The sequence below is a fragment of the Phocoena sinus genome, chromosome 8 (genome assembly GCF_008692025.1).
Source record: "Phocoena sinus isolate mPhoSin1 chromosome 8, mPhoSin1.pri, whole genome shotgun sequence".
NCBI lineage: Eukaryota > Metazoa > Chordata > Mammalia > Artiodactyla > Phocoenidae > Phocoena > Phocoena sinus.
Genome location: NC_045770.1, coordinates 50,057,672 through 50,077,074, shown reverse-complemented (window position 1 = coordinate 50,077,074; position 19,403 = coordinate 50,057,672). Strand labels below are relative to the sequence as shown.

The following is a 19,403-nucleotide window of genomic DNA, read 5'->3' as shown; positions in this document are numbered from 1 at the left end:
ACAAATACTGTGTGTATAAATGTATACATGGCATGTAAAAAGTAAACAAACTGGTGAATATAACAAAAAAGAAACAGACTCACAGATATAGAGAATAAACTAGTGGTTACCAGTGGGGAGAGGGGCAAGATAGGGGTAGGGGATTAAGAGGTACAAACTACCACGTATAAAATAAATAAGCTACAAGGATATATTATACCACACAGGGAATATAGCCAATATTTTATAATAACTTTAAATGGAGTATAATCTATAAAAATATTGAATCACTATGTTGCACACCTGAAACTAATATAATATTGTAAATCAACTATACTTCAACTTTTAAAAATGAAGGATCAGCTTTTGAACATAAGGAATCTGAGCCCAGGCCTGGTGCTCTGTCCAAATCAGGCAGATATAATTACCAGACTTCATCCTCAGCACCTGTGGAACAATACAGTCTTAATCTGAGTCCACAGTAGCAAAATTCCTTCCTCTCCCTATGGGTTTCCTCAGGCCTAAGATCTAACATCCTCTCTGTGTATAAGGAGAACACAAGAGTAGCAGCATCTCAACAAACTATGTTTTCCCAGCTCCATCAGTCAGAGTCTCCACAGTAAACAGATGATATGCTCAAAGGAAGAAAATGAAGAGAGTTTTACAAAGGTCCTAGCTACAGATATGTGGGTGAAAGTAAGGGAACTGGTGATGGATGAAGAGCCAGGCACTAGTTCCAACAGGAAGGCTTCACCACCCCAGGCATGAAAGAGCCCAGGGAAGAAAAACAGTGGTAGCAGAACCTGGACCGAGCTGGAGCCCTGGAGTAGGACCACCAAGCAGGAAAGGCAGCCTGTGGTAGGCAAAATTTCTAGGAGTGGCCCCAAGATTTTACACTCTCACCTCCAGAACCTCTAAATGTGATGAGCTATACCTCCTGAGATTGTGTTATATCATGTGGCACCAATGGCCTTAACTAAGGGAGATTACCTAGGTGAGCTGAATCTAATCACACAAGCATTTAAAAGCAGAGTTTTCTCTACCTGGTAAGAGAAGAAGGTAGGAGGAGAAGCCAGAAAGACTCAAACTTTGAGGACTTGACCTACCATTGCTGGCTTGAAGGCGGAGGGGTCATGTGGGAAGGATGCAGACAGTCTCCAGGAGGAGTGGGCAGTTGGGCAGACAGCCAGCCAGGAAACGGGACCTCAGTCCTGCAGTGGCGGGAGCTAGATTCTGCCAGCCTGAATGAGCTTGGAAGCAGACATCCCCACCTCCATCTCGAGCCTCCAGATAAGAACCCAACCCAGCTGACACCTTGATTTCAGGCTTATGAGACCCTGAAGAGAGAACCCAGCTGAGTCCACCTGAGATTCTGACCTCCAGAACTGTGCGCTGATAAATGGGTGTTGTTTTAAGCCCCTAAATGTGCTGATTTGTTACAGCAGTGATAGAAAACTAAGATACAGCCAAAGAGGAGCACAGCTTCTGCCAGAATCAAAGACCCAGACCCTTGTGGCGGAGGCAGGGAAATAAGTACCCCAACCTCTGTTTTCTCCTCCAGGGCCTCCCATTGGCCAGGCCATTGAGATCACCCCCGATGTCAGTCTCCCAGAGCCTCACTCAGGGAAGGTACCAACAGGTTCCAGGCCCAAGGGTGAATTTGGGTTTTGTAGAGAGCAAAGCTTATACAACTTTAGGACCCTCGCAAGAAAAAGAATACAAACTTATAAAAAAGGGGGGAAAAATGATGTGATATATACACAGTGGAATACTACTCAGCCATAAAAAGAAATTTTCCTGTTTGCAATAACATAGATGGAACTGGAGGGTATTATGCTAAGTGAAATAAGTCAGACAGAGAAAGACAAATACAGTATAAAATTACTTATATGTGGAAACTATAAAATACAACAAACTAGTGAATATAACATAAAAGAAAAACGGATTCACAGATATAAAGACAAACTAGTGGTTACTAGTGTGGAGAGGGAAGGGGGAAAGGACAGACAGGGGTAGGGCATTAAGAGGTACAAACTACTACGTATAAAATAAGGTACAAGGATATATTGTACAGCACAAGGAATATAGCCAATATTTTATAATAACTTTAAATAGACTGTAATCTATAAAACTTTTGAATCACTATGTTGTATACCTGAAACTAATATATTGTAAATCAGCTATGCTTCAAGGAAAAATAAGTATTAAAAAAAAGACAAACTTATGAGATTAATCACCATGCAAATATTTATTTCAAATTTTTAAAAATCACAACAGATGACAGATTTATAAACGTTATCAAATGCCACAAACACCACAAATTCTAAAAAGTAAATTAATATTTTTCTGAACCGCTTTCAAAATGCTTTTGTCCTACATTTTGGCAGTGGTTTTCTTTAATTGCCCCTTCATATGGCAGTGATATTGTAATCTTATTTTCTATGGAGAAAATAGACAATTTAGTCTTTCCTCTAGCATGGTGATTCATTTTTTTTCTCTTGATTTTAGGAAAGTTACTTTCACCCTCACAACTTGTTACTTATAGTACCATGTGAAATTTTAGAATTGCTGTCAAAATTTGGGGAAATCTCTATTAATTTTCTTTCATGTGTGAACTTTAAGATTTCAAGATATTTCAAGAATTTTTGTGCAGTGATTAGTCTTAAACCATCCTTGAATTGTTATACTTGTTAACCAGTTTGCTGTTAATATTCTTGCTGGACTGGTGTATTTTGAGTTGTATGTTATTTTTTCAACGTTAGAATTATTAAGAAATTTAAATCTTTTCTGATGTGTTCATATAATTTACTACTCTTCAGTAAATGGATTACCAAATAATCCAAGAGCCTAATAGTTACGTCTATTTGAAATTTCTCTCTTCTAGTGAATTACTGTTTGGGGCATCATCTGAAAAAAAATTTTGTTTCAACTCACTTCTTGTAGTCAGAATAATTTTTTATTATTTTCCTCATCTTATTTATTACTTTCATATTTGATATTCTGTCATTTTTATCTGTATCTTCTCTCAGTTCTTTGAAAATAACTAACTTTAAACTTGTTAAAATACGGTCATATCAGAAGTCTGTAATTTCTGTAATTCAACTTTATTGAAATGTTCCAAAACATCTTCTGTAATTCAACTTTATTGAAATGTTCCAAAACATCTTTCAGAAAAGCAGTTTAAATGCATATTAAAGTTTTATCAATTAACTATTCCAGTCAAAAAAGAGGAGAAATGTAAAATGTTTAGAACTGTATATGCTTTTTAAAAACTACCAAGTATATTTCTGACAAGAGAGAAATTCAATTTTGACAAAGCATCAATGAGAACTGAATACTCTATAGTTTTATATACCTAATGGATTAGAAGAAATTTCCACAGACTGCCTTGTGACTCCACAGAAATGAAACCTTGCTCCTCCTCTACTGCTCATATTTTTCCTGGACCAGGCACTTTAGAACAGATTCTATTATAGTGCAACCTCTAACCGTGCACCTTCTTTTAACAACTGCACAGTGAGTGTATGAGCATTCCTGGAAACCATTCCTATGCTGAACAACTAGCAATAACTTAATTCTCCACGGAAGAGAGAGAAAACCACATAAATATATCCACTAAGCTCAGACTACACGTATCCCACTCAACTTCCCATTAAATTCAAAAAATTCTGGGACTTCCCGGGTGGTGCAGCAGTTAAGAATCCACCTGCCAATGCAGGGGACAGGGTTCGATCCCTGGTCTGGGAAGATCCCACGTGCCACGGAGCAACTAAGCCCATGCACCCCAACTACTAAGCCTGCGCTCTAGAGCCCACAAGCCACAACTACTGAGCCCGTACGCCACAACTACTGAGGCCCGCGCACCTAGAGCCCGTGTTCTGCAGCAAGAGAAACTGCCACAATGAGAAGCCCACGCACCGTGACGAAGAGTAGCCCCTGCTCGCCACAACTAGAGAAAGCCCACACACAGCAATGAGGACCCAATGCAGCCAAAAATAAAATATATATATATATACAAATAATTTTTTTAATAAATAAAAATTATGAGAAAAATTCCCATGGCCCTCCAATAGAATACAATACAAAGGAAATTGTGATGGAGGGAAGCTGAAAAGGTAGGAGACAGTCATCCTAACCAGCTGCATGCAGTTAAGGATATCTTCTACAAATTGCACAAAACATAACCATATGAATATATTGCCAGGGGACCACACACACACAAACACACACACTCACACATGCAGATACACACGCCCTGGGCCTTGGAAGGGTCCTGTGCAAGTGAAGAACCCTAAAGACACAGTTTCATTGGCTTCATGGTAAACCATGGTAAACCATGGTAAACCTGTCTCTAATTCCCATTGTTGATCTGATTAGCATAACCAGCAGGCACACCTGTATTGGTTAACTTCACTCTAACTTCTGTAACAAACAAACGCAAAGATGACTTACAGCTGAAGCACAATACAGGTTTATTTCTTGCTCATATAAAGTCCAAAAGAAGTTTTCTTCATTGACTGGCAGCTGTCCTCTAAATAATGACTTGGAGATCTAGATTCCTTTCATCTTGTGGCTCCACCTTCAGCGCATGAATTCCAAGACTGCCATGCCCATTTGCATCAAACCACAAAGGAGAAAAAGCATGGAGGATCACACGAGGGAAGCTTTAGGGGGCCAACCTACAAGTGAAGCACATCACTTTCACTCACATTCCATCACCTAAAACTCAGTCAGATGCACGCATCTAACTACAAATTGGGAGCTGAGAGTGGAAACCGTGCTTTGTAGCAGTTCAGGTCTGCAGGAATTCCCAGCTTTCATTCAGCATCACTCGGCAATCCGGTTTACAAGCAGCGAAGAGGCACAGTTACATCAATCTCCGTTCGGTGGTTGCCAGGGTAGGCACAAATTTAAGAGAGGAAGAAAACAAATGCATCCCTATTACCTCTATGCCCATGAAGCTACTGATGAAAGAGTCCTTTGCATGTGTCATCACTAGGTGGCTCTTTAGGCCTTTGGATTCCCCAAGTTTTTACCTCAGATGCTTTTCAGCGATGCAGGATAAAAGGATTTTCCAGTACCTGAACAGAGATGTAAATGGCCCTATTCTTCCTGGCCTCACCCAAAGAATGGGTCTGGGCCTGCCTGCACCTCAGAAAGATTAGCAACTGAGAGAAAAGAGAAGGCAGCGCAGTTACAAAGGGCACTGGGAATGTCCACCGGAGGCAGACACTGAGCCCACCAGGCCTGGTTAGAACCCCAGCTCTGCCCCGGATGCTCAGTGGGACATTGCCCCACACTAACTTCATTTCATCCTCGTGAAGTGGAGACTCTAACACTACAGCCATTTAAGACAGGTTTCCGGCTTTTCCAAGTGCTTTCACAAACACCCTCTATTTTGTCCCCAAGACATCCCACTGAGACGGACATTAGGCATGGTTGGTCCCACTTTGCAGGTGGGAAAACCGAGGGACTAAAATGAAAATTAACTTGCCCCAGGTCACAAGGTAAGTTAGAGGCAGATGCAGAATTTGTGATTCTTTCCATTGTTCTGTGCTCTGCATTTTACAAAACACTGCCAATTCTTTGATTCCCTCCCTCCTCACTATGGCATAATGAAGTAAACGGGACAGGTAGTGTCTTCACTATATTCATCTCACAGAGGAAAATACTGAGATTCAGGGAAGTTTAGGAACCTGCCCATTTTGACAGGGCTAAGGCTATAATCCACATTTCCAGATTTCCTCTTAAAACAGCCTTTTTAAACTTAACACCAAACACTTTAATTGGCCCAAAGGCCAATTTTATCTGCTTGCTGCCACATAGAGTATAAATATTTAAATTCTTTTTAAATGTTTAGAAAAGAACTATTTCCTCTCTCCCATCAAACGTGACCCTATAACTTTGTCCAGTGTCAAGATTAGCCCTAACTTGTACATGCTCTAGTGGTACATTTTGTCAACTATGTGAATAAAGAAAATAGAAAAACAAAAAAGATATTGACAGAGGCTGAGGACCAAGCAGGTAATAGAAGAAGCAGCCGGTCCTCAGCACCCTATGAGAAGCACATGGCACAAAACAGTGGTCTTCAAAGTGGGCTCCGAGCCTGGCCCAGCTGAACCAGTCCCTTCAGGGAGTGTTGGTGAGCCCTTGCCTCACTACAGGTGATTCTGAAGGTCAGTCAGGACTGAGGACCATTCTGCTCGCCATGATTTGCTCTTACGTTGGAAACTTTTCCCTTAGCCGAAAGGAAATGACAAGTCTCATGCAGAAGAAATGATATCAAACTGACCTAGAAGTCAGCTACAAGCATTAGCTTAGAGTTGGGAACCATTAGAGAGCCAACAGGACTTTGATCTTCCTCAGACTCCAGGTGAAATGGAAATAAATTCACAGCTAAGGAGGGGATCATCTTCTCTGACCCCATGATTTTCAGATTCTGCTAATATTTACTAAACGCCTTGAACGCTGCAGACACTGTGGCAGACTGGCTGTTTACGTTTCAGTTCACCTCACAACCATCATGTGGAGACACCAGTGTCCTCGTTTTATAGATGATACTCAAAAATGGTCAAGTGACTTGACTTACCCAGTGCTTGTAAGTAGCAGAGTTGGTTGCATCCCAGTAAGAAACAAGGATACCGACCATTGCCTGGGAGTCTGCTGTGTTCCTGACCCTTTGCCAATAGCTATATACATGATTTCTTATGGTCAGACCTGCCCTGAACAGCAGGGAATGTTTTTATTCGCACTCTCCAGATGAGAAAACCAACACTCAGAAAGGTTCTGTAACTACCAATGGCATCACTAGGAAAAGGCCGGAACAGAATTCAGCACAGGTCTGCCTGGGTCTGTGCCCAGTGCAGGTCCAGACGCAGCTGGTGTAGCTGTGATTGTTTCCCAAGTCTCCACTGTGTTCCAGCTTGCTCTTGGCTGTTGGTGTGCAGTGGCACACAGGAGCTAAGGTAAGCTCCCCACCCCTACCTCCGCTCAGAGAGAGGACAGTAATTAAGGTCAGACTGCAGGCTCCCTGTTTCCTCATGCCACCGAGGGAGTGAGCGGCTGCTCTGGCAGCCACCCATGACCCAGGCCTTTGCCAAGGTGATTCAGATTCCGCCCGAGTGCTGGGTTACTGTTCAAACGTGTCCGGGGTTCTCTGGGCACTTTGGTCCCTGCCACGCAATGAAATCCTGCTGTCACGGGCAGAATTGATTGAGAGATCGGATTCTGAGCAGCACTCCGCACCCAGGACTCGGGCGTCCTGCACCTCCCCGGGCCCAAAGCTGACCACCCGCCATCGAGCCCTCGGAGGGAGGCCCGGGCGGGAGAAGGACCAGTGCGCAGAGCGTGGGCAGGATGCACCACTCCCGCCCGCCGCCGCTGCGAGTCCTTTGTGCCGGTTTCGTTTTGTCTTCTGGGGTAAAGTCTCCCTCTGCCGCCATCGCTTCTTTAGGAACCAGCTCATGTGAAGGGGCCCGTTAGTCACGGATTCCGAGTCATTGTGGAGGGATCGGGCGTTTTCAGTGCCAGAGCTTCTAGTGACCTTTTAAATCCTGAGATGAAAATCTCGGGGCATCCAGAGCCCTTCCTCACGGGATGCAGGGAAGAGAAACGACCGCAAAGTCTGAGGCACTTTTCCTGCTCTCTACTGAGGCCTCTCTGGGCAATAGTAGCTACAGTAAGAGTGACAGGTTTATAGGGGTAAGACAGGAATAAAGACACAGACCTACTAGAGAATGGACTTGAGGATATGGGGAGGGGAAAGGGTAAGCTGTGACAAAGCGAGAAAGTGGTATGGACATATATACACTATCAAACGTAAAATAGATAGCTAGTAGGAAGCAGCCGCATAGCACAGGGAGATCAGCTTGGTGCTTTGTGACCACCTAGAGGGGTGGGATAGGAAGGGTGGGAGGGAGGGAGACGCAAGAGGGAAGAGATATGGGAACATATGTATACGTATAACTGATTCACTTTGTTATAAAGCAGAAACTAACACCATTGTAAAGCAATTATACTCCAATAAAGATGTAAACAAAAAAAGAGTGACAGGTTTAAAAGGGTCTTTATGTAGTGCCTGGGTCTCTATATACATCATCTATGGAGCCACAACCCTATGTTATATCATTATTGCCATTTGTCAGAAGAGAAAGCTGAAGCTCTGGTTCACTATTCTGCCCAAGGGCACACAGCTAAGAGAGCAATGCAGGAATTAACATTCAGTTCTGTCTGACTGCCTGGCTCCAAAGATGCCCCTCAACGCTCAGACCACCTAAGAAATGTAGCCAGGACCCACCCACAGTGGCCCCTACCAGAAGGTAGGAGTTGCCAGCTAGGTTAGAATAGGCTGGGGAACTTCCCTGGTGGTGCAGTGGTTAAGAATCCGCCTGCCAACGCAGGGGACATGGGTTCAAGCCCTGCTACGGGAAAATCCCACATGCCACAGAGCAACTAAGCCCGTGTGCCACAACTACTGAGCCTGCGCTCTAGAGCCCACAAGCCACAACTACTGAGCCCGCATGTCACAACTACTGAAGCCCACGTGCCTAGAGCCCTTGCTCTGCAACAAGAGAAGCCACCGCAATGAGAAGCCCACACACCGCAACGAAGAGTAGGCCCCGCTCACCACAACTAGAGAAAGACCCAACGCAGCCAAAAATAAATAAATAAAATTTTTAAAAATTAAAGAAAGAATAGACTGGAACAGGAAATCAACTGTGAACCCTGAGGAAGCCTCCCTTAAAAATGAGGGGCCCCATTGCCTTAGTCAGCTCGGGCGGCTATAACAGTTACCATAGAACGGGCGGCTTAAACCATAGACATATATTTCTCCTAGTTCCAGAGGCGGAAGGTTTGAGATCAGGGTGCCAGCATGGTGGGGTTCTTGGTAAGACCCCTGCTTCTTTCTGTGTCCTCACAGTAGAGGACAAAGAAGAGAGTGAGCTAGCTTTCTTGCCTCTTCTTTTAAAAGCACTAATTCCATTCATAAAAGCGCCATCCTCGGGCTTCCCTGGTGGCGCAGTGGTTGAGAGTCTGCCTGTTGATGCAGGGGACATGGGTTCGTGCCCCGGTCCTGGAGGATCCCACATGCCGTGGAGCGGCTAGGCCCGTGAGCCATGGCCGCTGAGCCTGTGCATCTGGAGCCTGTGCTCCGCAACGGGAGAGGCCACAACAGTGAGAGGCCCGCATACCACAAAAAAAAAAAAAAAGGCCATCCTCATGACCTAATTAACTCCCAAAGTCCCCAACTCCAAATACCACAACATTGGAGATTAAGGTTTCAACATACGGATTTGAGGGGACACACACATTCAAACCATAACACCCATAGTTCAGGGAAAGGGTTTAAAAGGAAAAGCTGATGATCCAAGTAGATCCTAGAAAGAGAGAAGGGGAGTGTTGGTGGTATTGGTCCCTGAGGTAGCGGTTACAGACTAGTCCTGACCTGGTGCTCCTGGGAGGAGATTGTCTTCCCACAATGCACATGGGACTTTTGCAGCAAATGGGTTCAGCTGCACCAACAGGTCTGTTCTTCTGAGTAAGACCAGTTTTCAGTGGTGACACCCAGGGTCAGAGCTACCTATTTAGCATCTTTGTATAAATTTAAAAAGAAGGCGGCATCCCCTTCCTTGGGTGCCAGTTTAGTAGCCCAACAGTAAGCACAGGCTGGATTTTAGTTTCCACTCATCTCCTTGGGTGTGTAAGCTCCACAGTGTATATGACCTGTACAACTCTGTGAAACCGAGCTGCATGACAAGCAATGACAGTAGCAGATTTATAGACCCCAGTTCTAGACTCACTTGAATGGCAAAGCCAGTCTGAATCCCCTTTTTGGACTATATGTCTATTGGACCGTGTAAGCATCCAGGTTCTGGCATGCTCTGGGGTGAGGGGAAGACTCTAGCAGAGAGATACTAAGAATTCATGCAAATAAGGCAGTAGGTGGTTGAGCAATTAATTAAACATAAAGAAGCCTGGCTGTAAGTTGTCCCCAAATTATGGTTTTGTTCATGCAAGTTAGACCACTCCTGCTCCAAGTTCCTCCTTACCGCATGCTGTTACTGTGTTCTTGTCTTCTGTGAAGGTAGATACTAGGGATTCTCCTGGTCAGACGTGAACTGATTGATGGAAAAAATTGCACTTAATCATAATGTATGATCCCTTTAATGTACCGTTGAATTTGAGTTGTTAATATTTTGTTGAGGATTTTGCTTCAATATTCCTCAGGGATATGGCCTTTAATTTTCTTTTCTTAGAGCGTTGTTATCTGGCTTTGGTATGTCAATGGAAAAATTGTTGCCTGCCATATCAGATAAAAAAAGATGTTGCAGCCATAAAGCTGCTACAGCCACCCAGACGGTGAGCTCTGAGGGAACTCAGGATAGAGACAAATAGGCTGCCCATAGACAAGCCCTCACCCCCAACTACGCACCCTGAGGGGGTTCAGGGTGAGAAAGCACTGGGATACTGGCCCCAGATAGCTGACATGCATTTCAAAGGAATGATTTCAGTGAGTCCAGACCCTTGCATTTTCCCACACACAGAAAAGCACTAAATTCCTTAACTTGAGATGTCTGGTTTTCTTCAGTTAACAGTAATCTTTTGATGTTCCAACTACCTGGCCTTTGTCGCAAAAACTCCCACATATCCCGACTCCTCCCTTACCTCTTTGGAAGCATCTCTCCTCTGAGATGCTGTGTCCCGGGCTGAAGTCCTCAGTTTTGCCTGCTGAATAAAACATAACTCTCAACTTTTAGGTTGTGCATTGTTTTTCAGTCCAGGGGTATCAGGGAGATGCTAGCCTCATAAAATGCAGCTGGCTTGACTACATGATCAGACAGGGCCACAGGCTGTGTCCCATAGTTTGGTAGGGCCACAGGCTGTCATCCACAGTTGGACAGGCCGCTGGCTGTGCTCTGCTGTGGGCCCGGCTCCCTGATCGGGTTGGGCCACCAGCTATGCTCAATCATCACCCTGGGCCTTAGGCTCTGAGACTGGGCAGGATTAGTGCCCAGCCTCTCTGGTTGGGTGAGGCCACAGTCTGTGCTCTGACGCTATGTAGGGCTGCTGGCTTGGCTCCCTGCCCAAACAGGGCAGTAAACTGGGCTCGGAGGCTGCTCAGGGTTCTCTCCCCATGCCCTCTTGTCAGGCAGGGCTGGAGGCTACGCTCAGCAACCAGGCCGGACTGAGGGCTTGGCACCCTGTCCAGGTGGGGCCATAGAATGAGATCTACAGCTGGAAAGCCCATTGGCTGTGGACCCAAACTGGACAGAACTGCCCAAAGAGCTCCCTGGCCAGACAGGGGCACTACCTCAGCTCTGTGGATAGGCATGGCCACCAGCTGGGCTCTCTGCTCAGGTGCCACCACCAGCAGCAACACAGTCGGCCAAGAGCCACATACATGCTGCTTTACTATGATCCTCATCCGCTCCTCCGTCTCTAGCTGATCCCTGCTGGTCTAACCCTACTGATTCCCCCAGTGATTCCTGTAAGGCAAGACTGAAGTGGGCCTCCTGGGAAGCATCCTGGAATGCTGGGGAAGCTGGATGTCCACCTTGAGCTCTCTTTTTCCCACAGGAGAAGTTGTAGGCCCTGGGGGACCTTCTAGGTACAGAGGCAGGCCAGCCTGGGGGAGGGGCAATGCAGTCAAAGGGAAGTCCTGCTCTTACCCTTCTAATGCAGTTTTTCCTGGTTTCTGTGATCCAAGCGTATGCTTCAACCCCACTTCCGGGTTCTGGAATCTTCAGAGGTGTCTTGTTGTACACAGTTGCTAGTTGGTCTTCCTGTGAAGGAGACAAACTGGGAGCACCTATTCCGTCATCTCACTGACATCCCTCCTCCTGACTGATATTTCTTTACTACTATTTTCGACCTTGAAAAAAATAGTTATTTTTACACTGCTGCCAAACAAATAGAATCATGACTTATATAGTTAATTTCACGTGTTTTTAGGAATGCTACTAATTTCTGACTTTAACAAAAACTTCTCATTTTGGGAAATGAAAAGTGGGGGTCTTTCGTGGGGTGAATATTACAAAGAAACTGGAACAGGGCTAGAGATACTGATTAGGATCAGGGTCTAGGAAAGCAGCTTAGTCACAAGGTCCCAGAGGCAAGTGAGACTTGGACTTGGAAATGTGTTGAGGGGAAGTGAGGATGAGAGGGGCAGGTGAGACATTCAGAGCTGTTAGAATCCAGGAACGGCAGTTCCATGAGAGGCAGCATTTTAGTTCCAAGCCATCTTCGAAGGCATCTTGAAGTAGTGGCTGGAGCTGGCAGAGAATTTGGTAGCAAGGAAGGACAGAGTCTTGCCAGTAGCAAGGAGGGCTGACAATTTGTTCACTTGATAAGTGTTTGAGTCCCTGTATGTCAGACACAGACAGTCCCTGGAAGTACAACAATGAACAAGACACACACAATGCCTGCGTTCACAAGCCTCAAGTCTAGTGAAAACAAAGGGCCAGGCCCCTGCTAAGTGAACTGGGTGTCCCAGTAGAGCTCCAGACACGGCCAAACATGAGTGGGAGACAGGGCAAAAGCAGTGCCATACCGATCAAGCACACACCAAGGAAGACAGGGGAAAGGCTGCACCAACTTGAGCACACAGATGCTTGTCCAGTAGACCCACTTCTTGGTGAGGAGCGGACCCCCTTGCACTGTCCTTCCTGGTAGGTCCTTCCTGGCCCAGAGGCTGAGGATTTGCAGCTAAGTGACGCTGGATGTGATGAGGTTCAACAAGAGCCTCAGAGTGCGTAACAAGTCAGCAGTCTCTGCCAGATGCACCCCATTCTGACCAAGCCTGGGCATGAACTGAGCTGCCCAGTCTGTTCCCTAGCATTCTTTTTATTTTTTTGCGGTACGCGGGCCTCTCACTATTGTGGCCTCTCCCGTTGCGGAGCACAGGCTCCGGACACGCAGGCTCAGCGGCCATGGCTCACGGGCCCAGCCACTCCGCGGCATGTGGGATCTTCCCAGACCGGGGCACAAACCCGCATCCCCTGCATCGGCAGGCGGACTCTCAACCACTGCGCCACCACGGAAGCCCTCCCTAGCATTCTTGGCTGCTGACAGTCCATCCCTCAAATTGTGGACAGCTTCTAGAGGTTGTGTTACATCTGTTCAGAGTCCCTTTCCTAGTATTTCCTAAAATGAAATGAAGTGAAATGAAATAATATATGGCATAGTCACATAAGTCTTGTTTAAGCATGCAAAAAACAACAACAACAACAACAACAATGCTGTGTGGCCCAATAAGTAGAATTTAATTTTGTTTGTCATAGTGTTCATTAGTTTCCTAGGACTGCTATAACAAGGTGCCATTAATTGGCTTAAAACAATAGAAATGTATTTTCTCACGGCTCTGGAGCCTAGCAGTCTGAAATCAAGGTGTCGGTAGGGTCTCTATGAAGGTGCTAGAGAGAGGTGCTTCCTTGCCTCTTCTAGATTCTGGTGTTTGGGGGCAGTCCTTGGCGCTCCTTAGCTTGTAGATGCATCACTTCAGTCACATGGCTGTCTTCTCCCTTCGTATCTTCACGTTGTCTTCTCACTTTGCGTCTGTCTCTGTGTCCAAATTTCTCCTTTTTATAAGGACACCAGTCATATTGGAGTAGCTCCCACCCTAGTGACCTCATTTTAACTTGATAACCTCTGATTAGGTAAGACCCTATTTCCAAATAAGGTCACATTCTGGGGGCCTGGGAGGTAGGACTTCAACATATCTTTTTGAGGGAACACAATCCAACCCATAACATTTATTCTAGGTAATAAGTGGATCTTGAGTCCATTGCCAGGAATCTAGCCACATATTCTCTCTCCTTTCTCTTTCTCTCTCTCTCTCTCTCTCTCTCTCTCTCTCTCTCTCCTCTCCATCCCTGCCATCACATTCTATGAAAAAATAAATATGGTGTTTCTCAACCTGGAATATGTTTCTAGTAACATCACATTTTTTAAGCAAAAAAAACCTGCCTATACTATTTATTTAGGAATTAAACTATCGAGTACTTTGTGACATCCCTCAGATTATCTTCCTGTATTGCTTCTTCACTCTCATATTGGCACTAAACATCTCTTGTACCTATAGTCTGAACAGTCCAACTCAATTTTAGATTCATTGAGAACAGGGCTTCTAGTTATTGTTAATCTCACAGAGGAAAATTCTGGTCACAGTCTATGGGTAGAACAAATGATTGAAAGCATGTCACAATATCCCCTATGCCTGCCACCAAACACACTGCTCCAGGCAAAATAACTCTGTCTGGGACAGTCCTGTGCAAGCTGGGATGTTTGATCACCTTAGGACTCAAAATAGTTAAGGTTTAAAGAGCAGGTGAGATGGAGGCAAAAAAGTGTGGATTGTTTTTCTGAGAGACTCAACTCTAAAGAGAAGAAGATAGAGTAATATCTAGAGAAGGAAACAGGGTCAAGAGAATTTTTCACCTCTTTATTCCCCCTCTTTCTTATTTTTTAAACCATGCTGAAGGCCTATTTCTATAATGAAAGGAAAAAGTGAGGATGAGGCTGGAGATATAGGAGGCTAAGGATAATTGATGGAGCAGCATCTTGTCCTCATGAAGTAGAAGAGGCAGGATGCTGAGTCCTGAGGGTAGGAGAAGGTCCCACCTGCCTGAGAGAAAATCCCATGTGTGAAAGTGGGAATGGGAAATGGAGGGGGATTACAACAGATGCTTTCCATCTTGTCAGGACGCAGAGTGAGGAGAAGGGTGGGGTTGAGGCTTGAACGGAGATGAGCAAAGGCTTGGAGATGTAAGAAAACAGTAAAACACATTCCAAGAACACAGGAATTCCCAGCTGAGACGGGGAATCCTGAATACGCAGCATATAACGTAATTATTATCACCAGCTAGGCTAAGATCCCCAGCCTGTCCAAAGTCATACAACTACAAGCATATCATAACATATTTCCAGTCTTGAAAAATATCTACCATTGCATTTAAAAAGACTTGTCTGTGGGCAAGTACGTGGCTAGACAGGAGACAAAAATACTTTTTAACAGGCTTCAGGAGAAAATGAAACATGAGAGGAAGCAAAAAATATACTCAGCCTTTGGCAGGACTATTATTAATGGGCACTCCTTACTGTACTGTGGTAGGCTGCACAGTCAGGCATACATGAGCTCAGACTGGAAAGCAACATGGGGAGAAGAGGAATCAGAGATGGGACAATTTGGAGGCTACATAGGGCCCAAGCACACATTCTTGGCATCCTGGATGGTTTGGAACCTTGACATAATGCCAAGACTTGGCTGCCTGGTACTAAGAACTATCTTTCTCTGGTGGTGGGCATTTATACATACCCTATGCCAAATCCTCATGATAACCCTTTGGGATAGTTATCCAATTTTGCCAAGGGGAAGACTTCCTTTCAATACAGTTAGCTAGTCCATGGCTAGTAAATTAGCAGAGATGAGATGTAGCTAAGCTGATTGATTTAGCCCCTCCCTTTGCCCTTCTTACTTTTCACCTACAACAGTGAGGATAATAACAATACCTAAGCACAAACCTTTGTAAGTATTAAATGAGGTCATGTACGTGAAAGTGTCAGGCACCCCACAGATGCTGCTTATATATTTGTCTAGCATAGTAGTTTTCAACTGGTAGCAATTTTGCCCCCCAGGGGATTTGTGGTAATGGAGATATTTTTGATTGTCACAAGTAGGGGAGTACTATCGGCATCTAGTGGGTAGAGGCCAGGGATGCTGCTAGACATCCAACTATGCACAGGGCAGTCCCCACAGCAAAGAATTAACCTGCCCAAAATGTCAATGGTGGTGATGTTGAATCCCTGCTAGTAGCGTAATGCAGGGGACTGGAAACCGTACACACTAACAAAGCACGGCAGAAGCAAACTAACAGACAGGTCTTGGTGACAGGACACTTACAGATCTGGATCTTGGACCCACTACTTGCTTTTGACAAGTTATTTTAACCTGTCTGAGCCTCACTTTTCAAATGGGGATCATAACAGCATAAAGTCATTTCAATAAATTAAATAATTGCTGAATAATATTCTGCTAGCACAGTGGAATTAATCATTTGTTACCACCTCGCAATTTAATAGACACCAAGTTTCTAAACTTGCAAACGTTCTTTTCATAGTTAACAGGACTCTGCTGTATTTCTTGTGGTGCTTTCTTAAGACAGGTTTTATTCAGAAGAAAGTGACTTAGGGATAGTATTGAAAGCTGTCTGCCATGGCTCAGTATCTTGTTTTTTTCCCCAAATTCTTTTCTGAAAAGATCGCAGTACTTTTGATTTGGGCAAACACTGATCTAGACTTTAAAATCTTTTGCATAACACTGGGTTTCAACTTTCTCACATGTGGATACTCTTACAATCTATCTTGGCTGCCTGAACAGAGGCAGCTCTCTCTCCACTGCAACATAACCAGTAGGCGACATCTCGTATTGTCTGGGTGTTGGTCTCTCCTGACATTTTCACCGGCAAGGCTGCAGAACTGAAGGGCTCACTTTTTTCTTTCCAGCGGCTCACTTCCCACCCGGTCTTTCCTCCTCTGCCCTTCAATGATCCTGATATGCCATGAGTCCTGCCACTTCATGGCTGGTTAAAACATTTCTGATTTTTCCCCAATCTCCCTCTGATGAACGGATCAGACTCCAGGGGACAGTCTGGGAGAGTCTCCTTGGGAAACTTCACACCTTCACTATGCCCTTTAATGGAGAGAATGTGGGTGTGAGGAAGCACAGGAGGCAGAAACCAACGGGGGGGGGGGGGGGGGGGGGCAGAGTGGAACAAAATGACAGAGGGTAGAGAGAGTGTACAGCTTGTAAGGGAAAGGGCAATCACCAGGCAAATAGATGGACCAACAAAGAGCATGGGACTTACAGTCCTAATGGCTTCCATGTGTAGAAAACATTTATATAGGTTTATAAAGTATATATACCTGCAGACCCAATCAAGCACTGGCCTGGGGGTGGGGTGCTCAAGGCATGTTATGTATTTTCCCTCTGAGCTACCCAACAAGCTGTGAAGAAGTGAAAAGTGGAGGAAATATCGTCGTCCCCACCCTCTCAGATAAAGAAACTTAGATGCAAAGATGTTATAACTTGCCCAGTCTCCCCCTCCCAAAGTGGTTGAAGAATGGGAAAAGGAGAGAAATGGACCCCAGGTTTGCTAAATTTAAGGCTCCTACATCAGAAATTTGCAAGAAAAGCCCACAGGAAAAAATAGACAGAGCAATGAGAGGCCAGAGAAAGAAAAGTGAACAAGGGCACTGATAAGAGTGGGAAAGTTAAAGAGATGGAAGAAAGAAGGGAGCCTGAAGAAACCTAGGAGGAAAAGTGACAGAGACCCGGGACCAGCACAGGGGAGGTCGGCAGTGCCCACTGGCCTCACGTCCTCAATAACACTCTCACCTAACAAGGCAGAGACCACACAGGAAACCGTCCTCTAAGAAAACACCCAAATCAATAACAACATACCTCTGCTCCATTCTTTTCAATACAGACTTTAATTCATAACGCACTCTAAGGGCAGGGGAGGGGAGGGACCAGGGCACTGTTTGGAGGGGGCAAGCACACTAAATACACTGACCTTTTGATGAAAAGTTGGAGAAGGGACAGATGGCTACAGAAACCACCTCCTGCCCCTTCCGACATCCCCACCCCATTCCCCAAATCCCGTCTTGATTTCTTGGCTTGTCTGATCCGGTAGGAACCTTCCAACGGCTTTTTTTTTTTTTTTTTTTAAACACGAGGCTGTGATTAAAACAACCCCCAACTTCTCTTCATCTCTTTTTCTTAAGTTTCTTTTATTAACTGAATTTTTAAAATCCCGTTTCAACTCCACGTGCATTTGCCCATCGTTCTCTAGGCTTAGGAGAGACCCAGAGGCGGCCGCCTCCACAGCAGTCTCCACTGGGGGAGAAGGGTACCGCGCAGTCAGTCCCGGTGCGCTCCCTCCTCCCCAGGCGCCCCTTCCCAAATCCCGTCCGGTCTCCAAAGGCTGGCGTACGCAGTGCGGCTGTAGCCCGCGCTGTAGTCGTAGGACACCTGCGGGGGCGGGGGCGGCGGGGGCAGAGCGCAGTCTGAGAAGAAGGGGGAGAAAGAGGCCAAAAGGCCGGGCCCGTCGTCCCCGCCCGGAGAGTCCGCGGCGGCTGGGTACAGGGGGCGCAAGGGCTCGTTCAAGGTCAAGCCACTGCGGGGGACAGCCAGGGGTGACTTCTTGGTCGTGGGGCCGCCCGGGGCGCTCCAGGGCTCGGGGTACAGTAGGCTGCCCCCCATCGCGGGTGGCGGCTCAAAGAGGCCGGGCTCCAGCTCCGGGGGTCCCCTTAGGACGGCGGCTCCGGTGAGGAGCACATCGAGAGGCTCCGCGGCGAGCAAGACGCCCGCCTCGGTGCCGGCGCCGTAGTCGGGCCCCAGCATCTCGAAGAACTCCGCGGCCTCGGCGCCCTTCTCCAGGTCGCCCAAGCTCACGCCGGGCCCCGACGGGCCGCACCCGCGGCCGCCCGCCCGGGACGGCTCGGTGAAGAAGGACGGGGGCAGGTTGCGGGCCCGCAGCGGGACCTTCCTGGCGCCGGGGACGGCCGGACCCCCTGCAGGGCCGGCCGCGTCCCCTCCCACGCCCCCAGCGCCCGCTCCCACGAGCCCGGCAGCGGGCGCCGCCTCCGCAACCCCGGCAGGATCTGCTGCCCCAGGGACGTGGCTCAGCGAGTCGAAGAGCGCGGCCAGGCTCTGGCTTTGGAGGCTGGCGGCCGCCGCGGCCTGCGACGTCTCCCGCCGGGGGCCCGCCTTGCCGTGGGCCTGGACCGGGACCGTCTGGGCGCTGGCTGCGGCGAGCGGCCGCTTGGCGGGCGTGTCGGCGGCGCCCGGGGAGGGCGGGCCCGGGGGCGCGGCGCCCATGAGGCCGCTGCAGCGCTTGATCTGCTTCTGCAGGTACTTGCGGTGGTTCACCTTCCGCTTCGACTTGCCGGGCTTGTCCAATGCCAGCTTGATGTTGCTGGACGCCGAGTCAATGAAGCTGAGCAGGTCGCGGGTGGCCTCGCGCACGTCCCCGCCCTCGGCGCCCGCCAGCAGCGCGCCCGCCGGTGTCCCGGTCTCCTCGTCCTCGAAACAGCAACCCTTGTCCAGGGCTCCGAAGGCGCTTCCCAGCCCGTCAGGGGAGCCCCCGAAGCCGAAGGGGACGAAGGGGTGCGTGCTGAGGAGCGCCGCCTGGACTGCCATCGCCGCGGCTCCCGGGCGGCCCGCAGCGCCGCCCGTGCGCCCCCGGCCGCTTCCCGCCCGCCGCCCAGGCCCGGCTCCCGCCCTGGCGCTGTGCGCGCGGCACAGCTTCCTCGCTTGGGGCCGGGCTCGCTGCTCGGCCTCCCGGGGGAGCTCATTAGGTCTTGTAAGCGAGGGGCGGAGGGAGGGAGCGCGCGGCGACCGCCCCGGTGGCGAAGGGGAGGGGCTT

The 19,403-nt window shown here is 47.4% G+C and overlaps 1 protein-coding gene across 1 annotated transcript; it reads right to left on the bottom strand.

Moving 5' to 3' along the window:
- Nucleotides 1–17,447: 17,447 nt before the first annotated feature.
- On the bottom strand, nucleotides 17,448–19,334 carry FAM181B (family with sequence similarity 181 member B). Its single transcript, XM_032640849.1, has one exon. It carries the CDS (start codon nucleotides 19,175–19,177, stop codon nucleotides 17,897–17,899), a length of 1,281 nt encoding a protein of 426 aa, XP_032496740.1. The 5' UTR covers nucleotides 19,178–19,334; the 3' UTR covers nucleotides 17,448–17,896.
- Between the last annotated feature and the right edge of the window lie 69 nt (nucleotides 19,335–19,403).

What these genes read in the sequence shown, in the direction of transcription:
- FAM181B (XM_032640849.1), bottom strand. Translation starts at nt 19,177, where the DNA reads ATGGCAGTCCAGGCGGCGCTCCTCAGCACGCACCCCTTCGTCCCCTTC.